This window comes from Ranitomeya variabilis, chromosome 6 (assembly GCF_051348905.1).
Source record: "Ranitomeya variabilis isolate aRanVar5 chromosome 6, aRanVar5.hap1, whole genome shotgun sequence".
In the NCBI taxonomy this organism is placed as follows: Eukaryota; Metazoa; Chordata; class Amphibia; order Anura; family Dendrobatidae; genus Ranitomeya; species Ranitomeya variabilis.
Genome location: NC_135237.1, coordinates 567,172,656 through 567,188,673, shown reverse-complemented (window position 1 = coordinate 567,188,673; position 16,018 = coordinate 567,172,656). Strand labels below are relative to the sequence as shown.

The 16,018-nt window shown below is 44.2% G+C and overlaps 1 protein-coding gene across 2 annotated transcripts; it reads left to right on the top strand.

Moving 5' to 3' along the window:
• The first annotated feature begins 705 nt into the window (after positions 1-705).
• On the top strand, positions 706-15,732 carry LOC143783101 (ly6/PLAUR domain-containing protein 2-like). Of its 2 annotated transcripts, XR_013217095.1 has the most exons (4): positions 706-939; positions 7,936-8,055; positions 11,423-12,025; positions 12,068-15,732. XR_013217095.1 is itself a non-coding variant. In XM_077271359.1 (3 exons), the coding sequence occupies exons 1-3, from the start codon at positions 888-890 to the stop codon at positions 11,659-11,661; spliced, it is 411 nt and encodes a 136-aa protein (XP_077127474.1). In that variant the 5' UTR covers positions 706-887; the 3' UTR covers positions 11,662-15,732. The 2 variants fall into 2 exon arrangements, 1 of the variants encoding a protein (XP_077127474.1); XM_077271359.1 differs by having other exon boundaries at positions 11,423-15,732.
• Positions 15,733-16,018: the final 286 nt, after the last annotated feature.

Genomic DNA, 16,018 nt, shown 5'->3' with positions numbered 1-16,018 from the left:
GAAAAAGCCAAGAGCAGCGCTGGGCAGCCCCTTAGAGAATGAAAGGAGCGACGGTTGAGCGTGTGCACTACCGCTCCATTCTTATGATAAAAGTGCCCATTCTGCCCTGCGGTACTGGTCTCAACGGTTGGATCTCCACCAATCTATTAGTTAGCTTCTATCCTAAGGGTAGGTAATAACTTTTTAAGTTTGTGAATTTACGTTTAAATTCAACGTGTCAAATCCTTCTTTTTCCCCATCTTTCGATGGAAGGTATAGAGTCCATCATCTACATGAGACGGTCGTCGGGTTCAGCTGAAACCAGCGATTTTGGACAATGTTTCTTTAAAGGATATGGTAAGCACATCGAATATAAAGTATTATACCCCGTGGCCTCACATAAAAATCTTTTGATTTTTCCCTCCCCAAATTACAATATCATTTTGGCTTCAATTTCTGTGTGAAACAAAATAAAATAGTCCAAAAACGAGACACGAAAAGCAAAAAATAAAAATAAACACTAATAATTAAAAATCATCATGTAGCAGTAGGCTGACAGTTCCCTGACCTCGGTTATTCTGCCCTGGAGAGGGGTGAAACAGGAACCTGAAATACTTGAAAACTTTACAGAGTGTTCTGTGCCAGGAGCTGGTGGCGTCTGGAGGGCGTGATGATGTCTCACCTGCTCATCCTGCCTTCAAATAGGCTGATTTTGTAACAGGCCCACAAGAGTGTAGATGAATTAATTAACTGTCAGCCTCGGTGACGTGGGCCGGCTCCTTATTACACATCACTTAATGTACAGGAGGTGACATCTCCATTGTCAGATCGCCAGGTCCTCCAAGACCAGAAGTTCTCAGAAGCTTCCAGAGTTGCCGAGGTTCTACCTCTCCATTCTCAGCTTCAACATGACAACTATTGGGATCCTTCTCGTCACCTTGGCCTTATTTTACAAGCCCGGTAAGATCATTAAATGATTCTTGTGAGGCGCTTGGTGGCACAAATGACCGGTATATTTCCAAAATGTCCACTCTTGTGGTTGGGGGTCTTCAGATTTCTCCATCCATGTTCTTCCTAATGGTTGCCTTCATCTCTTCTTCAGGTCGGCTTCACACATGGTCCACCATTTAGAGTTTATCAGAACCTTTATATGTCCAGAATAAGAATTTTCGTCATTATTTACAGACGTCCAAATTCCATTTTAATTATTATGATTTTTCTTTATTAATCATCACTTAATTCCGTTTTCACGGCTTGGAGCAATTAAGGTTTTAGCTATATATTAGTTATATACTAACATATACTGTGTTGCTAGTTTGTTTCAATGATTTTTGGGTCTTTTTTCCATTATATCTGGGGCTTTATTTTGTATCATTTTTGTTTATATATTTATTTAAAATCTTTGGAACATTTTATTTTGAACAGTAAAGTTTACAGGATCTTACTAGGATACTTTTCTTTTACTTCTTCTTATCTCTCCGGCTGCACACATCACCCATCATTTACCGTATTATTTTTAACCCTGTATATTCACCTGTTTTGTGTTTGCTGCGGAATTTGTTGCAGAAGGTTCTATAAACCTCCTGATTTATCTACAACAACCACATGAAAATGAATATAATCGATCTTCAGAAAAGTTTCTGGAACAGAAACTAAGTTTTTGAGGAGTTTTTCCGCTCAGTTTCTACTCCAAAAACTTCTATAAAACTGTGAAAATTTTGGGATGATATGTGCATAAAACATATTTTTCAGGCTGATTTAGTCCATTCAGTTCCATCTTATGTCCTCTTCGGGGTTCGGAAACATAACGTGAATTCTTCAGGCGATTTTGCTTGCGAGCCGCCTGCTCCTTTCACTTGAGTAAAGAGCCGATAAAAAAAAAAAAAACGAAGATCGTTCTCTTGGGGTAATTGTTCTACAAGAATTTTGAATCTCCAAAATCTGAATCAAAGTCTTCTTCAGATACTCTTGGGACAGACTTTCCTATTTATCTCAATGGCTCAACAAATCTTAAGTGAGCAAAAAATAATTATTTAAAAGCCCTTTATCTAAAAAATAAGAGGGGTGTCCAAACACATTTTTCATATTAATTTTTTATATTTTATATTTTTGGGGGGAAAATGGAAAAAAAAAGGTTTAAAAAACTTTTTTAAGGATTATGAAATGGTAACAAAACATATTGTGAATAGGACGTCTCTTTTGGACAAGGAAAATTATGATTTTAGCTATTGTAATCGATCATTTGCGGGGCTTTACGCTACTTGTTATGGATCAGCCTTATAAAAGGATGTTTTGTAACATTCTGCTGAAGAAACCAGTCCGTGCTGCCGAGATTGTGGAGCATTGTGTAAGATGCTGTTCTCCAGGTAAAGATGTCGCACAGAATCCAGACGTCTTGAGGTGTAAAAAATTTAGATGGCAGGAGGGCTTTGGAAACAACTATATACTTTGGCCTGGCATTGACGTTCTCCATTTTCTAGGGTTTCTGGGGTTTTCATTTATTTTTATTTTCCTTATTCTTTTTTTTTTTTTTTTTACCATTTTAGAACTTAAGAAATGTTATACTTCTACATTCTTTTCCTTGGTTTTTCCCTGTACGTTGGAGTGGAATGTAGGCTCCCGGCTAACATTACAGATCCGTCCCTGGTCTGGTAACACCTAGCAGTTTTTACACTTGACAAAAATAGGAGAAAAAGGAGCAAACTGATTACATCCGGTAAAAATAGTCATATAACTTTATTAATTCGTAGAAAAGATAAAACATCTCAAGAGTACATAAAGAGCCATAAACAATGCAGATTGCTATATACCCCACCCCCCACCTATCACCACCTCACACTGCACATGAGTCCCTAAAAAAATAACATAAAGGTCCAAAGACCATAACCCTGAGGGAGCAGTTCATCCAAAAGTGGACACCTGGAGGTCAGCAGGCATCCATAAAGTGACTAAGGATAAAGTAACACCTGTCTATCTTTCATATAAAGTGCGGAAGTAACTAGCAAAAGGTGCAATGCTTACCAGCAGATGGTGCTCCCTTGAGAAAGCGGCCCCAAGTAGCCATGAAACGTGCATCGGGACCCTCCATCCGACCCCCCTTGTTCCCACTCATCTGCTGGTAAGCATTTCCAAAATTTTGCTACAAACTGAGACCCCCTATCTGACACGATGTCAGACGGAACTCCATGAAGCCTGACCACCTCCTGCACAAACACCTGAGCAAGAGTCTTAGCCTTAGGTAAAGAAGGCAAAGACACAAAGTGCGACATTTTTGAAAACCGATCCACAATCACCAAAATGACCGTGTTCCCAGCTGAGGAAGGCAAATCAGTGATGAAATCCATGGAGATTTCCGTCCATGGCTTACTAGGTACCTCCAGGGGAAGTAGTGTGCCAACAGGACGGGAGCGGGGCGTCTTCGCCCTAGCGCATGTGGTGCAAGCTGACACATATGAGACCACGTCCTGTCGAATTTTGGGCCACCAAAACCGACGTGACACCAACTCCAAAGTACCTCTAACTCCTGGGTGGCCAGCCAGGACAGTATCATGATGCTCCGCCAACACCTTTAGGCGGAGATGAAGCGGTACAAAAGATTTGTTGATGGGAAGCTCAGATGGTACCTCCTCCTGAGCCTCGGCAATCTCAGCCTCAACCTCGGTAGTGAGGGCTGAAACCACAACACCCTTTTGGAGAATGGGTGCTGGGTCTTCCCGAGGTTCTCCCCCCCGGAAAACACCTGGACAGAGCATCCGTCTTAGTGTTTTTAGACCCCGGTCTGTAAGTGACAACAAGACAACAAAGTTGAACCGCGTGAAAAACAATGCCCAGCGAGCCTGCCTGGGAGACAGACGCTTGGCAGACTCCAAATACAGCAGATTCTTATGGTCGGTAATAACAGTGACCCTGATGTACCGACCCCTCCAAGAAGTGTCGCCATTCCTCAAATGCATGTAGGATAGCTGCGGAGACACCATCACGTGTTTCTCAACGCAAGCAGTGAATAGCCAGACCTTTCCCCGGGGAAGGAACAACCACGGGAAGGGCAGCATCCAATAAAGGAAAACATCCAATACAGGAAAACCACCTATGCCAAGCATGGTATCCATCCACAGACAGCTGTTTCGGGGTGTTTGCCCCTCATCAGTGTGGAGTAGGAATCTGGCTATTAGGAGCAGTGCCTAGTAAAAGGCTGTGAAGGAACAGATGATTGGCCTCGGGGAGACCAAAACATCCAACACCGCGGAGACACCATCACGTGTTTCTCAACGTGATCACTGCGTTGAGAAACACGTGATGGTGTCTCCGCGGTGTTGGATGTTTTGGTCTCCCCGATGCCAATCATCTGTTCCTTCACAGCCATTCCTCAAAGGCCAACTTAATAGCCAACAACTCCCTGTTGCCGATATCGTAGTTACGTTCAGCGGACGACAGTTTCTTGGAGAAATAGGCGCACAGACGCAAACCACTCAAGGATGAGCCTTGAGATAGTACCGCCCCCACACCAACCTCAGGCGCATCGACTTCCACGACAAAGGTTTTAGATACGTCTGGCTGCACAAGAATGGGAGCTGAAACAAAACTGTTCTTGAGAAATTCAAATGCGCGAACAGCAGCCTCAGGCCAAACGGAGAAATTGGTACCCTTTTTAGTCATGTCAGTTAGCGGTTTAGCAATGATAGAAAAATGCTTGATAAATTTCCTATAGTAGTTAGAAAACCCAAGGAACCGCTGAAGTGCTTTCAGGTTATCAGGACGTTCCCAATGCAGCACCGCTTGCACCTTAGCGGCGTCCATTTTAAAACCAGAAGCAGACACAATATAACCCAAGAACGGCAACTCTTGAGCAAAAAATACACATTTCTCAAGTTTAGCATACAGCTTATTCTCTCTGAGAAGCTGTAACACCTGCCTGACATGATCTAAATGAGCATAACGGTCGCAAGAATATATGAGGATGTCATCTAGGTACACAATAATGAATTTCCCCAAAACATGCGAGAACACATCATTGATGAAATGTTGGAACACTGCAGGTGTGTTAGTTAACCCAAAAGGCATCACCAAATTTTCAAAATGACCCTCAGGGGTATTAAAAGCCATCTTCTACTCATCACCTTGACGAACTCTTATGAGGTTGTACGCCCCCCTAAGGTCAAGCTTGGTAAACCACTTAGCACCTGCCACCTGGTTGAACAAGTCAGGTATCAGTGGCATAGGGTATGGATCACGAACCGTAATCTGGTTCAACTCCCTGAAATCCAAACACGGGCGTAATACGCCATCTTTCTTCTTCACGAAGAAGAACCCTGCTGCCACTGGCGAGGATGACGGCCTGATGTGCCCTTTGCTCAAACTTTCAGAAATGTAATCCTTGAGCGCTTGTCTCTCCGGACCGGAGATGTTGAACATCCTTGCTTTAGGCAACTCAGCCCCTGGTTTAAACCTAATAGAACAGTCATAGGAGCGGTGTGGCGGCAACTCTGAACAACCCTTCTCAGAGAACACATCCGCATAATCCTGAAGTGACTCAGGAACTTTTGAAGTCACAGCGGACACACATGTGGCCAGGCAATTCTCCTGGCAGAACTCGCTCCACTGGATTATGTCCTGAGTTTTCCAGTCAATCACCGGGTTGTGTGTAGACAACCATGGAAAACCCAGAACCAATTGTGCCGGAAGACTCATGAGCACTTTACATGTGACCTGCTCGAAATGAAGAACCCCAATGTGGAGTTTAACCTCAGCCACGAACTCAGTAATCTCCCCCTGTGGAAGAGGAGCAGAATTGATGGTGACCACACGGATAGGATGAGGCAGTTTTTCAATCTTAAAACCAGCAGTGCGCGCAAACTCCTCATCAATGAGATTTGTGGCGGAACCACTATCCACAAAAATAGTGATTGGTATCTCTATGCCAGCGACAACAACTTTGGCAGGGAGCATGCACTGAGAAATCATCATGGAGGATATACATAAGCTCAGATTGGACTCCTCCACACCCTCTGAGCTCAGAGGTTTTCCGTCGTTGCATTTTTCTTTAACAGCAGAGGACAGATATTAATAAAATGACCAGTTTTACCGCAGAAAAAACAGACTCCCTGCTTCCTGAGTACAGGGGTACGATTCTTAACATGTGACACCCCTGCGATTTGCATAGATTCCGTGGGCTCACCTGCAGCAACCTCACGTGAACCTAAACCTCCATCCACAGGTGGCGTCTCATGATTCCCCTGACGCAAACGGCGATCAATGCGGACAACAAGACTCGTAGTGAAATCTAGTGAAGTAGGAGTCTCGTACATCAGGAGGGCTTTTTTAACCCTATTAGAAACTCCATGAATAAAGTGACTCCGCAATGCTGGCTCATTCCACTGAGTGTCAACCGCCCAGCGGCGAAATTCAGAGCAGTAATCCTCTGCAACACGCTCCCCCTGGCAAATAGTGTGTAACTTAGATTCTGCTAGAGCCATTCTGTCTGGATCGTCGTAAATGTGTCCTAGAGCAGAAAAGAAACTCTCCACTGAGTTAAATGCAGCACAATCAGACGGCAACGAAAATGCCCATGCTTGGGGATCCCCGCTTAATAATGACAACACCAGGCCCACACGTTGAGCCTCATTACCAGAGGAGATCGGGCGCATACGGAAATACAGTTTGCAAGCTTCACGAAAAGAAACAAATTTACTGTGTTCCCCAGCAAATTTTTCAGGCAAAGGAAACTTGGGCTCATAAACTCCTCCTGTCGCTCCAGCTTGTATATTAGATACTGCTAGTCCCTGTTGCTGCACTGCTCCCCTCAACTCAGTGACCTGTAGGGACAGCGCCTCCAACTGGCGGGTTATGGAAGTCATGGGATCCATGACAAAACACAGAGGCCGATTATAATGTCACGGGGAGACAATGAGGGTGAGAGCTAATAACCCTGGCCCCTGCAATTTCCCTCAGACTAGGGAAACCCTGTCTGACCCTCTACCTGAAGTTTACACTGAAGGTGTGCATGTTCAGGCCTCCACCCTCACCCTGACTCCTGATTCAGCCCTAGACTGAACACCACCGCCCACCACCCAGTGAATGCAATAGACCAATACCCACAGTTATAACAAACAAGGATAAAGGAAAATATACACCACGCCGCAGTCAATCAGGAATACACTATAAAGGTGCAGGGCAAAATAAATACAAATATAGGAAGGAGTAAATAAGACAAAGGAAAATACACCACCAGCAACGATTCTCCAACAACCAGCTCTCCACTCCAGACCGAGATAACAACGCAAGACAGAAGCTATAATCGGCGACGACCAAAGATCAGGAGAACTATTTAAAGGAAATGGGCATGGCCCAGCTTCCAATCCGAGGATAAGATAAATTAACCCCGGAGCAGCCAGACGAAAACTAGCCGACGCCAATGAGCAAACAGTGGTCAAACGCGGAATTACCGCTGTCTGTCAGACGACCTGGTCTGAACAGTGTCCGACATGACAATGACTAACTGCTGAATTGTGAATGTAGCGCTAGATGTGAGATATAACGTATGTAACTGCTGAATTAGGAATGCAGCTCTAGATGTGAGATATAACATATGTAACTGCTGAATTAAGAATGCAGCTCTAGATGTGAGATATAACATGTAACTGCTGAATTAAGAATGCAGCTTTAGATGTGATATAACATATGTAACTGCTGAATTAAGAATGCAGCTCTAGATGTGAGATATAACATACGGTATGTAACTGCTGAATTAAGAATACAGCTCTAGATGTGAGATATAACATATTATGTAACTGCTGAATTAAGAATGCAGCTCTAGATGTGAGATATAACATATTATTTAACAGCTGAATTGTGAATGCAGCTCTTGATGTCATTTAAGCAAAGCAAATGCATATATTTATTAGGAAGCAGGGTGTCCTTATTTTATTTTTTAATTTCTATGCCTTTTATATTTTTAAGGTGGATCTGTAATGTGTTATTACTGCCCAGATATAACATACAGCTCAGAGTGTACGGACATGAGGAACTGCACCGCTGCCACTAGTGTGTGCAAGACGACCGTGCTGAGCCCAGACGTAGGTGAGTCTGAAATCATCCACATCCCCCTCAAAAGAACTCTCTGAGCCTCCGCCTTCACATGATGGCCTTTTTTTAGCTGTATTTTTATTGGAGCCATTTTTTAGAGGAAAACAATAAAAAACAGCAATTCTGAAATCTGACTTCTTTTTACAGCAGTCACTGTCTGGTGGTCACTCTGTGGCCTGTACGGTTATGGAGATTCCAAAGTCACTAGTGTTTTTAAATGCGGTACCTCTTTTTCAACATAATAACTATTAAAAAAATACATTTTATAGACAGCTTAGATAGATTTTTCCCCAGAAGATTTTTATTTTTCATTGAAGGCGCTTGTATTTTGGTGGGTGACATAAACTTTTTATTTTGGGGTAGTTTTCAACAGTTAAGCTTAACAAAAAAATAGCAATTTTGGCATTTTTCTTATTTCTTTGTTGCGTTTACTGTGAAAAACTACATTAGTTTGGCTGACAGTCCCCCACACATGAGTAATCGGCTGACAGTCCCCCACACGCGTAATCGGCTGACAGTCCCCCACACATTAGTAATCAGCTGACAGTACCCCACACATGAGTAATCGGCTGACAGTCCCCCACACATGAGTAATTGGCTGTCAGTCCCCCACACATGAGTAATCGGCTGACAGTCCCCCACATATTAGTAATCGGCTGTCAGTCCCCCACACATGAGTAATCGGCTGGCAGTCCCCCACACATCAGTAATCGGCTGGCAGTCCCCCACACATAAGTAATCGGCAGGCAGTCCCCCATATATGAATAATCGGCTGGCAGTCCCCCACACATGAGTAATCGGCTGGCAGTCCCCCTTACATGAGTAATCGGCAGGCAGTCCCCCACACGAGTAATCAGCTGACAGTCCCCCATATATGAATAATCGTCTGGCAGTCCCCCATACATGAGAAATCGTCTGGCATTCCCCCAAAAGAGTAATCGGTTGGCAGTCTCCCATACATGAGTAATCAGCTGGCAGTCCCCCATACATGAGTAATCGGCTGGCAGTCCCCCAAACATGAATAATCAGCTGGCAGTCCCCCATAAATAATTGGCTGGCAGTCCCCCACAAATAATTAATTGGCTGGCAGTCCCCTATACATGAGTAATCAGATGGCAGTCCCCCATAAATAATTGGCTGGCAGTCCCCCACAAATAATTGATTGGCTGGCAGTCCCCTATACATGAGTAATCAGCTGGCAGTCCCCCATAAATAATTGGCTGGCAGTCCACAATAAATAATTAATTGGCTTGCAGTCCCCCATACATAAGTAGTGGGTTGGCAGTCCCCCATATATAAATAATCGGCTGGTAGTCCCCATACATGAGTAATCGACTGACAGTTCCCCATATATGAGTAATCGGCTGGCAGTCCCCATACATGAGTAATCAGCTTGCAGTCCCCCATACATGAGTAATCGGCTTGCAGTCCCCCATACATGAGCAATCGGCTGGCAGTCCCCCACATGAGTACTTGGCTGGCAGTCCCCCATACATGAGTAATCAGCTGGCAGGGGCTTATGTCACCTGAAAACATAAGGATTTACTGTTAAAATTCCAAGTGCCCAATCATTATCATTCCTGTGTTATTTCTCGGAGGTTAATCAGGACGTCCAATACACTTCAAATGATCACCGTTATTTTTTAAATTGGTGGGTTTTGCTGACTTTCATCTAATGTGTATGGGGCCGTAAGGTTCTTCGTTTAGCTCCCATCTGTCCTGGATTGTGTGGGAGTGTCAAAGGAGTGACAGCGAGAGCCCCTTTCTCTAATTGCTTACGAGCCATGCTATTGACAGTGGCATCTAAGGAGTAAAACTGCTTGTATCGGAGCTGTTGTGGCTTACTGTTAGCTGTAATACAGAGCTGATCATTTCTGTGTATTTACATTTATATGTCTTTAGTATTTTGATTACTTCTACATCATTTTCTATTGCTGTAGGAAAAACATTTTGGAACTAGATATTTCCCTTTCACATTTTTTGTAATGGAGTAAATTAAGGGCTATAACGTTTTTATTTACAAATGTACAAAACGGAAAATGGTTTTATTAACTGGTCATTCTCCAAAATGTAAGATTTTTTTCAGTATGATTTAGTCAAAACTTGTGAAGAAGAAAAAGTGACAGAATTTGGGTTGATTGTTGTAATTTTTGACTCGGTTGAAAAATCATAGTTCTTGTAATCCCCCGCCTAATAATAATGATCTAGAACTAAATATTATATTAATTCTTCCCAACTATTATAAGGTATGCTAAGCCCAACAGAGTATTGTTAATACCAATTAAGTTCAACAGGACATCGCCTAACAAAATGTAAATCATCTCTATATTTTGACTCAAAAACTATTTATTGGCCCATTTTACTGTTATAGATTAACGGATCCTAAAATAATATCAGCAATCAGCCATTGGCATATTTAGGGGCGACTGTGTGCCCATTGCGGTTCCCTCCAGTTTACCTATACAGGTGGGATTGAAAGAAGAACACATTAAAATTATAAATTAATTTATGCAGTAAAATAGCATATATGACTTCCTCCATATTTTATACCTCTTTGTGTCAGTTTTGAAAAGTATTTTTGAAAAAGGGTGTGTGATTTAAAGCAAAATTAAAATGCACCAAAAATGAGAGATCTGATTACTGCAGTTTCACCCCCAAAGAAACTATGGTTAATCACTCTGCAGCATCTATCTTGTAAAACAAAAAATTGGGGGTGGGCCACTATCATTTCATCGCCCCCCCCACCCCACACACACCTACTAAAGGTCCTATGTCCACAAAATTGTACTTTGAAGCCCTTCCACAGGAGTGGATTGCTAAATGTACAAACCATAAGTAATGCAGTGGGCAATCGTTCACAGGTTCAAGACCCCTAGGGAGACTAAAAAATGAAGAAACTATTTTAAACAATTTAGAAAACTTAAAAATAATCAACTTGCCCCTCTTTTCCCATTCTCCAAATAAGAAAGTTAAAAAATGACATATTTGGCATAGTCGCGTCTGCAACTCTAAAAATATAACATTAACATTATCTTGTGAAGTAAAAACAGTAAAAACATTTTTTTTTAAAATGCCAGAATTGCAGTTTTTAGGTCATTGCTAACCCCTCCCCCCCACAAAAGAACAATAGAATTACATGTCATCAAAAACATGTATGCATACCTAAGAGATGAAGAAATACAAATCAATTGGCAAAAAAAAAAATACATGCCCTCATAGGAAAATATCGAAGAAAAACTAAAAACCTTTCACTCTTGGAAGATGGAGGTGAAAAAAAGAAAAACTTTATCCAAATTATTATAAAGGACAATATAAATAAAGGGCTGAGACATCAATGACAATTGTTTATGTTACCTTTTAGGTTTCCCATTCCAAGGGAACGAGGAAGTGATCCGCGGCTGCTCTACAGTTTCGACCTGCTTTAATACCGATTCAGAACTTGGGAATTCCCAAATTATCTTCTGCTGCAGGACCGACCTCTGCAATAACCGAGGACTGAACGGCTCGACAACCAATAATGACGCAGTGACGCACATCCACACATCAACACAAGTATTCCTGCTAGGAGTTTTAGTACCGTTGACCATAGTGTGGCCATAAATGGAGCTTTCTGGATGATTGGCCCTGAGCGACGCAATACACCGCGATGTGAGAGCGCGTGGAGTCAACGGAGTAAACTCATCTCATACTGATCAATTACTAATGAGGAGAACAAAGGACAATATTTATTACCAGGTCTCACAATGATTAATTGTGTAACGATAATTAAGAGTTTAAACAACTAGCGTCCCGTAAGAAATGGCCGAAGAAAGTTAAGGAGTTTTCAGCAAATTTTGTTTCCCCCAAACTTCAATATTTAGGATAGTCTCTCATAATGTCAATAAGCAAGTCTTCTATATATTAGGATAACAGTGCCTGACAGGTAGTGCCCCCATAATAGGATCCACATAACAGTGCCAGACAGGTAGTGCCTCCATGTGAGGACCCACATAACAGTTCCAGACAGGTAGTGCCCCCATAATAGGACCCACATAAAAGTGCCAGACAGGTAGTGCCCCCATAATAGGATCCACGTAACAGAGTCAGACAGGGAGTGCCTCCATGTGAGGACCCACATAACAGTGCCAGACAGGTAGTGCCTCCATGTGAGGACCCACATAACAGTGCCAGACAGGTAGTGCCTCCATGTGAGGACCCACATAACAGTGCCAGACAGGTAGTGCCCCCATATGAGGACTCACATAACAGTGCCAGACAGGTAGTGCCTCCATGTGAGGACCCACATAACAGTGCCAGACAGGTAGTGCCTCCATGTGAGGACCCACATAACAGTGCCAGACAGGTAGTGCCTCCATATTAGGACCCACATAACACTGTCAGACAGGTAGTGCCCCCATATGAGGACCAACATAACAGTGCCAGACAGGTAGTGCCCCCATATGAGGACTCACATAACAGTGCCAGAAAGGTAGTGCCTCCATGTGAGGACCGACATAACAGTGCCAGACAGGTAGTGCCCCCATGTGAGGACCCACATAACAGTGCCAGAAAGGTAGTGCCCCCATATGAGGACCGACATAACAGTGCCAGACAGGTAGTGCCTCCATATGAGGACCCACATAACACTGTCAGACAGGTAGTGCCTCCATGTGAGGACCCACATAACAGTGCCAGACAGGTAGTGCCCCCATATGAGGAGTCACATAACAGTGCCAGACAGGTAGTGCCTTCATGTGAGGACCCACATAACAGTGCCAGAAAGGTAGTGCCTCCATGTGAGGACCGACATAACAGTGCCAGACAGGTAGTGCCCCCATGTGAGGACCCACATAACAGTGCCAGAAAGGTAGTGCCCCCATATGAGGACCGACATAACAGTGCCAGACAGGTAGTGCCTCCATATGAGGACCCACATAACACTGTCAGACAGGTAGTGCCTCCATGTGAGGACCCACATAACAGTGCCAGACAGGTAGTGCCTCCATGTGAGGACCCACATAACAGTGCCAGACAGGTAGTGCCTTCATGTGAGGACCCACATAACAGTGCCAGACAGGTAGTGCCTCCATGTGAGGACCCACATAACAGTGCCAGACAGGTAGTGCCTCCATGTGAGGACCCACATAACAGTGCCAGACAGGTAGTGCCTCCATGTGAGGACCCACATACCAGTGCCAGACAGGTAGTGCCTTCATGTGAGGACCCACATAACAGTGCCAGACAGGTAGTGCCTTCATGTGAGGACCCACATAACAGTGCCAGACAGGTAGTGCCTCCATGTGAGGACCCACATAACAGTGCCAGACAGGTAGTGCCTCCATGTGAGGACCCACATAACAGTGCCAGACAGGTAGTGCCTCCATGTGAGGACCCACATACCAGTGCCAGACAGGTAGTGCCTTCATGTGAGGACCCACATAACAGTGCCAGACAGGTAGTGCCTTCATGTGAGGACCCACATAACAGTGCCAGACAGGTAGTGCCTCCATGTGAGGACCCACATAACAGTGCCAGACAGGTAGTGCCTCCATGTGAGGACCCACATAACAGTGCCAGACAGGTAGTGCCTCCATGTGAGGACCCACATACCAGTGCCAGACAGGTAGTGCCTTCATGTGAGGACCCACATAACAGTGCCAGACAGGTAGTGCCTCCATGTGAGGACCCACATAACAGTGCCAGACAGGTAGTGCCTCCATGTGAGGACCCACATAACAGTGCCAGACAGGTAGTGCCTCCATGTGAGGACCCACATAACAGTGCCAGACAGGTAGTGCCTTCGTGTGAGGACCCACATAACAGTGCCAGACAGGTAGTGCCTCCATGTGAGGACCCACATAACAGTGCCAGACAGGTAGTGCCTCCATGTGAGGACCCACATGACAGCGCCAGACAGGTAGTGCCTCCATGTGAGGACCCACATAACAGTGCCAGACAGGTGGTCCCTACATATGAGGGCTCACATAACAGTGGCAGACAGTTAATGCCCCCAAATGAGGGCTCACATAACAGTGCCAGTTAGGGCCCCTATAATAGCACCCACATAACATAGTGCCATACAGTGCCACCATAGGAGGACCCATATAACAATGTCACATAGGTAATGCCCCCAGAATAGGACCTACACAACAGTACCAGACAGGTACTGACCAATATGAGGATCCACATAACAGTGCAAGACAGGTAGAGACCCAATAATAGGACCCCAGTAACAGTGCCAGACAGTTAGTGCCCTCATAATAGGACCCACATAACAGTACCAGAGTGCCCCCATAATAGGATCCAAAAAACAGTGTGAGACAGTTCCCACAAAATAGGACCCACATACCAGTGTCAGACAGCCAATGCCCCAAAATAGGACCCACATATCAGGGCCAGACAGTTGCCTCCCATAAAAAGACCCACATAACAGTGTCAGACAGTTAGTGCCCCCATAATAATGCCAGAGTTAGCTCCCCCATAATAGGACCCACATGTGACGACACAGAATTTATTCTTAATTATGCCAGACATATTATTCAGCAGGTCATTGGACATAAGCTATTGTTCATATGAGCCTGAACGTTGACTCTTGTTGTAGGTTGAATTGATGATTGTTGAATGGCTGCTGATTACCTATTGCATTGGTCCTTGCAGCTTATTGTTCTGCTATCCTTGAGGAACAAAGGCGCAGGTTAATTGAACAATCGATGTTTGTTATATGTTATTACCCATTGTATCAGTTCTTGCAGCTTGTTGTTCTGCAAACATTGAAGGATAAAAATATGCATGTTAATTGAACACTCGAACAATGAAAGATTACCTCCACCCATCTCCCCCTAAACCTGCGGCAAGAAGGACAGCTATGGGCATAAAAAGGGACCTATTTCCTTCTACAGAGAGACTCTACAGAACAGCAGGCCGGAAACCATGACACCAACCGGAGGAATTCAGGTTTGATTCACTGCCAGTCACTGAACCCACGGAGATGTTTGGAGAACGCAGGTTGGGACAGTCAGGACACCTGGCCTAGTACCTCAATGGTCTCTGTCAGCATCCTATGCTTGCAGCTACCTTCTCTCTGTGGGTACCACACAATACTGCTAGACAGTTATTGACCCCATATGATGAGGATTCACACAACAGTGCCATACATCTAGTGTCTCCATAATGGGACCTACATAATAATGCCAAAAGAGCTAGTGCCCACATAACAGGACCCAAATAATAATGTCAAAAAGCTAACGGCCCCATACAGAGACCCCCATAACAGTGTCAGACAGCTCATAGCCCCAGAAAAGAACAAAAACAACCAGCGCCTCCAGAAAGGACTCACATAACAGAAGCTGCCAACTAGTGCTCATAATAGAGAACCCGCATTACTGTCAGCCACTACTGCCCCATAAAACAACCCACATAACACATCAGTACCAACAGGTCCACAATTTACTTTAGTAATGAAGAGCAGTAAGGTAGAAACTTATTAACTGCAGAAAAAGTATGAACCAAAAGGAAAAAGAGGCTGAATGATATTATACATAGCACTGGTGAGGAAGAGGACGGCTGACGCAAAGCATCGCTGAGCAAACTGCAAAAGCCACAGCAGCGATGTACAAGATCAGATCTGTGACACCAACATCTGTAACCGAGGAGGAAGGGAAAGGACAGAAAATAAAAGATAAATGAAAACGCTTTATGGAGTCCATTCCTGTCATCTGCACCACGATCCTCAATGTCACTTCCATCCACACCGCATGGTCTTCACACTGTCTTACCTCCATCATCTACACCACATGGTCTTCACACTGTCTTACCTCCATCATCTACACCACATGGGCTTCACACTGTCTTACCTCCATCATCTACACCACATGGTCTTCACACTGTCTTACCTCCATCATCTACACCACATGGTCTTCACACTGTCTTACCTCCATCATCTACACCACATGGTCTTCACACCGTCTTACCTCCATCA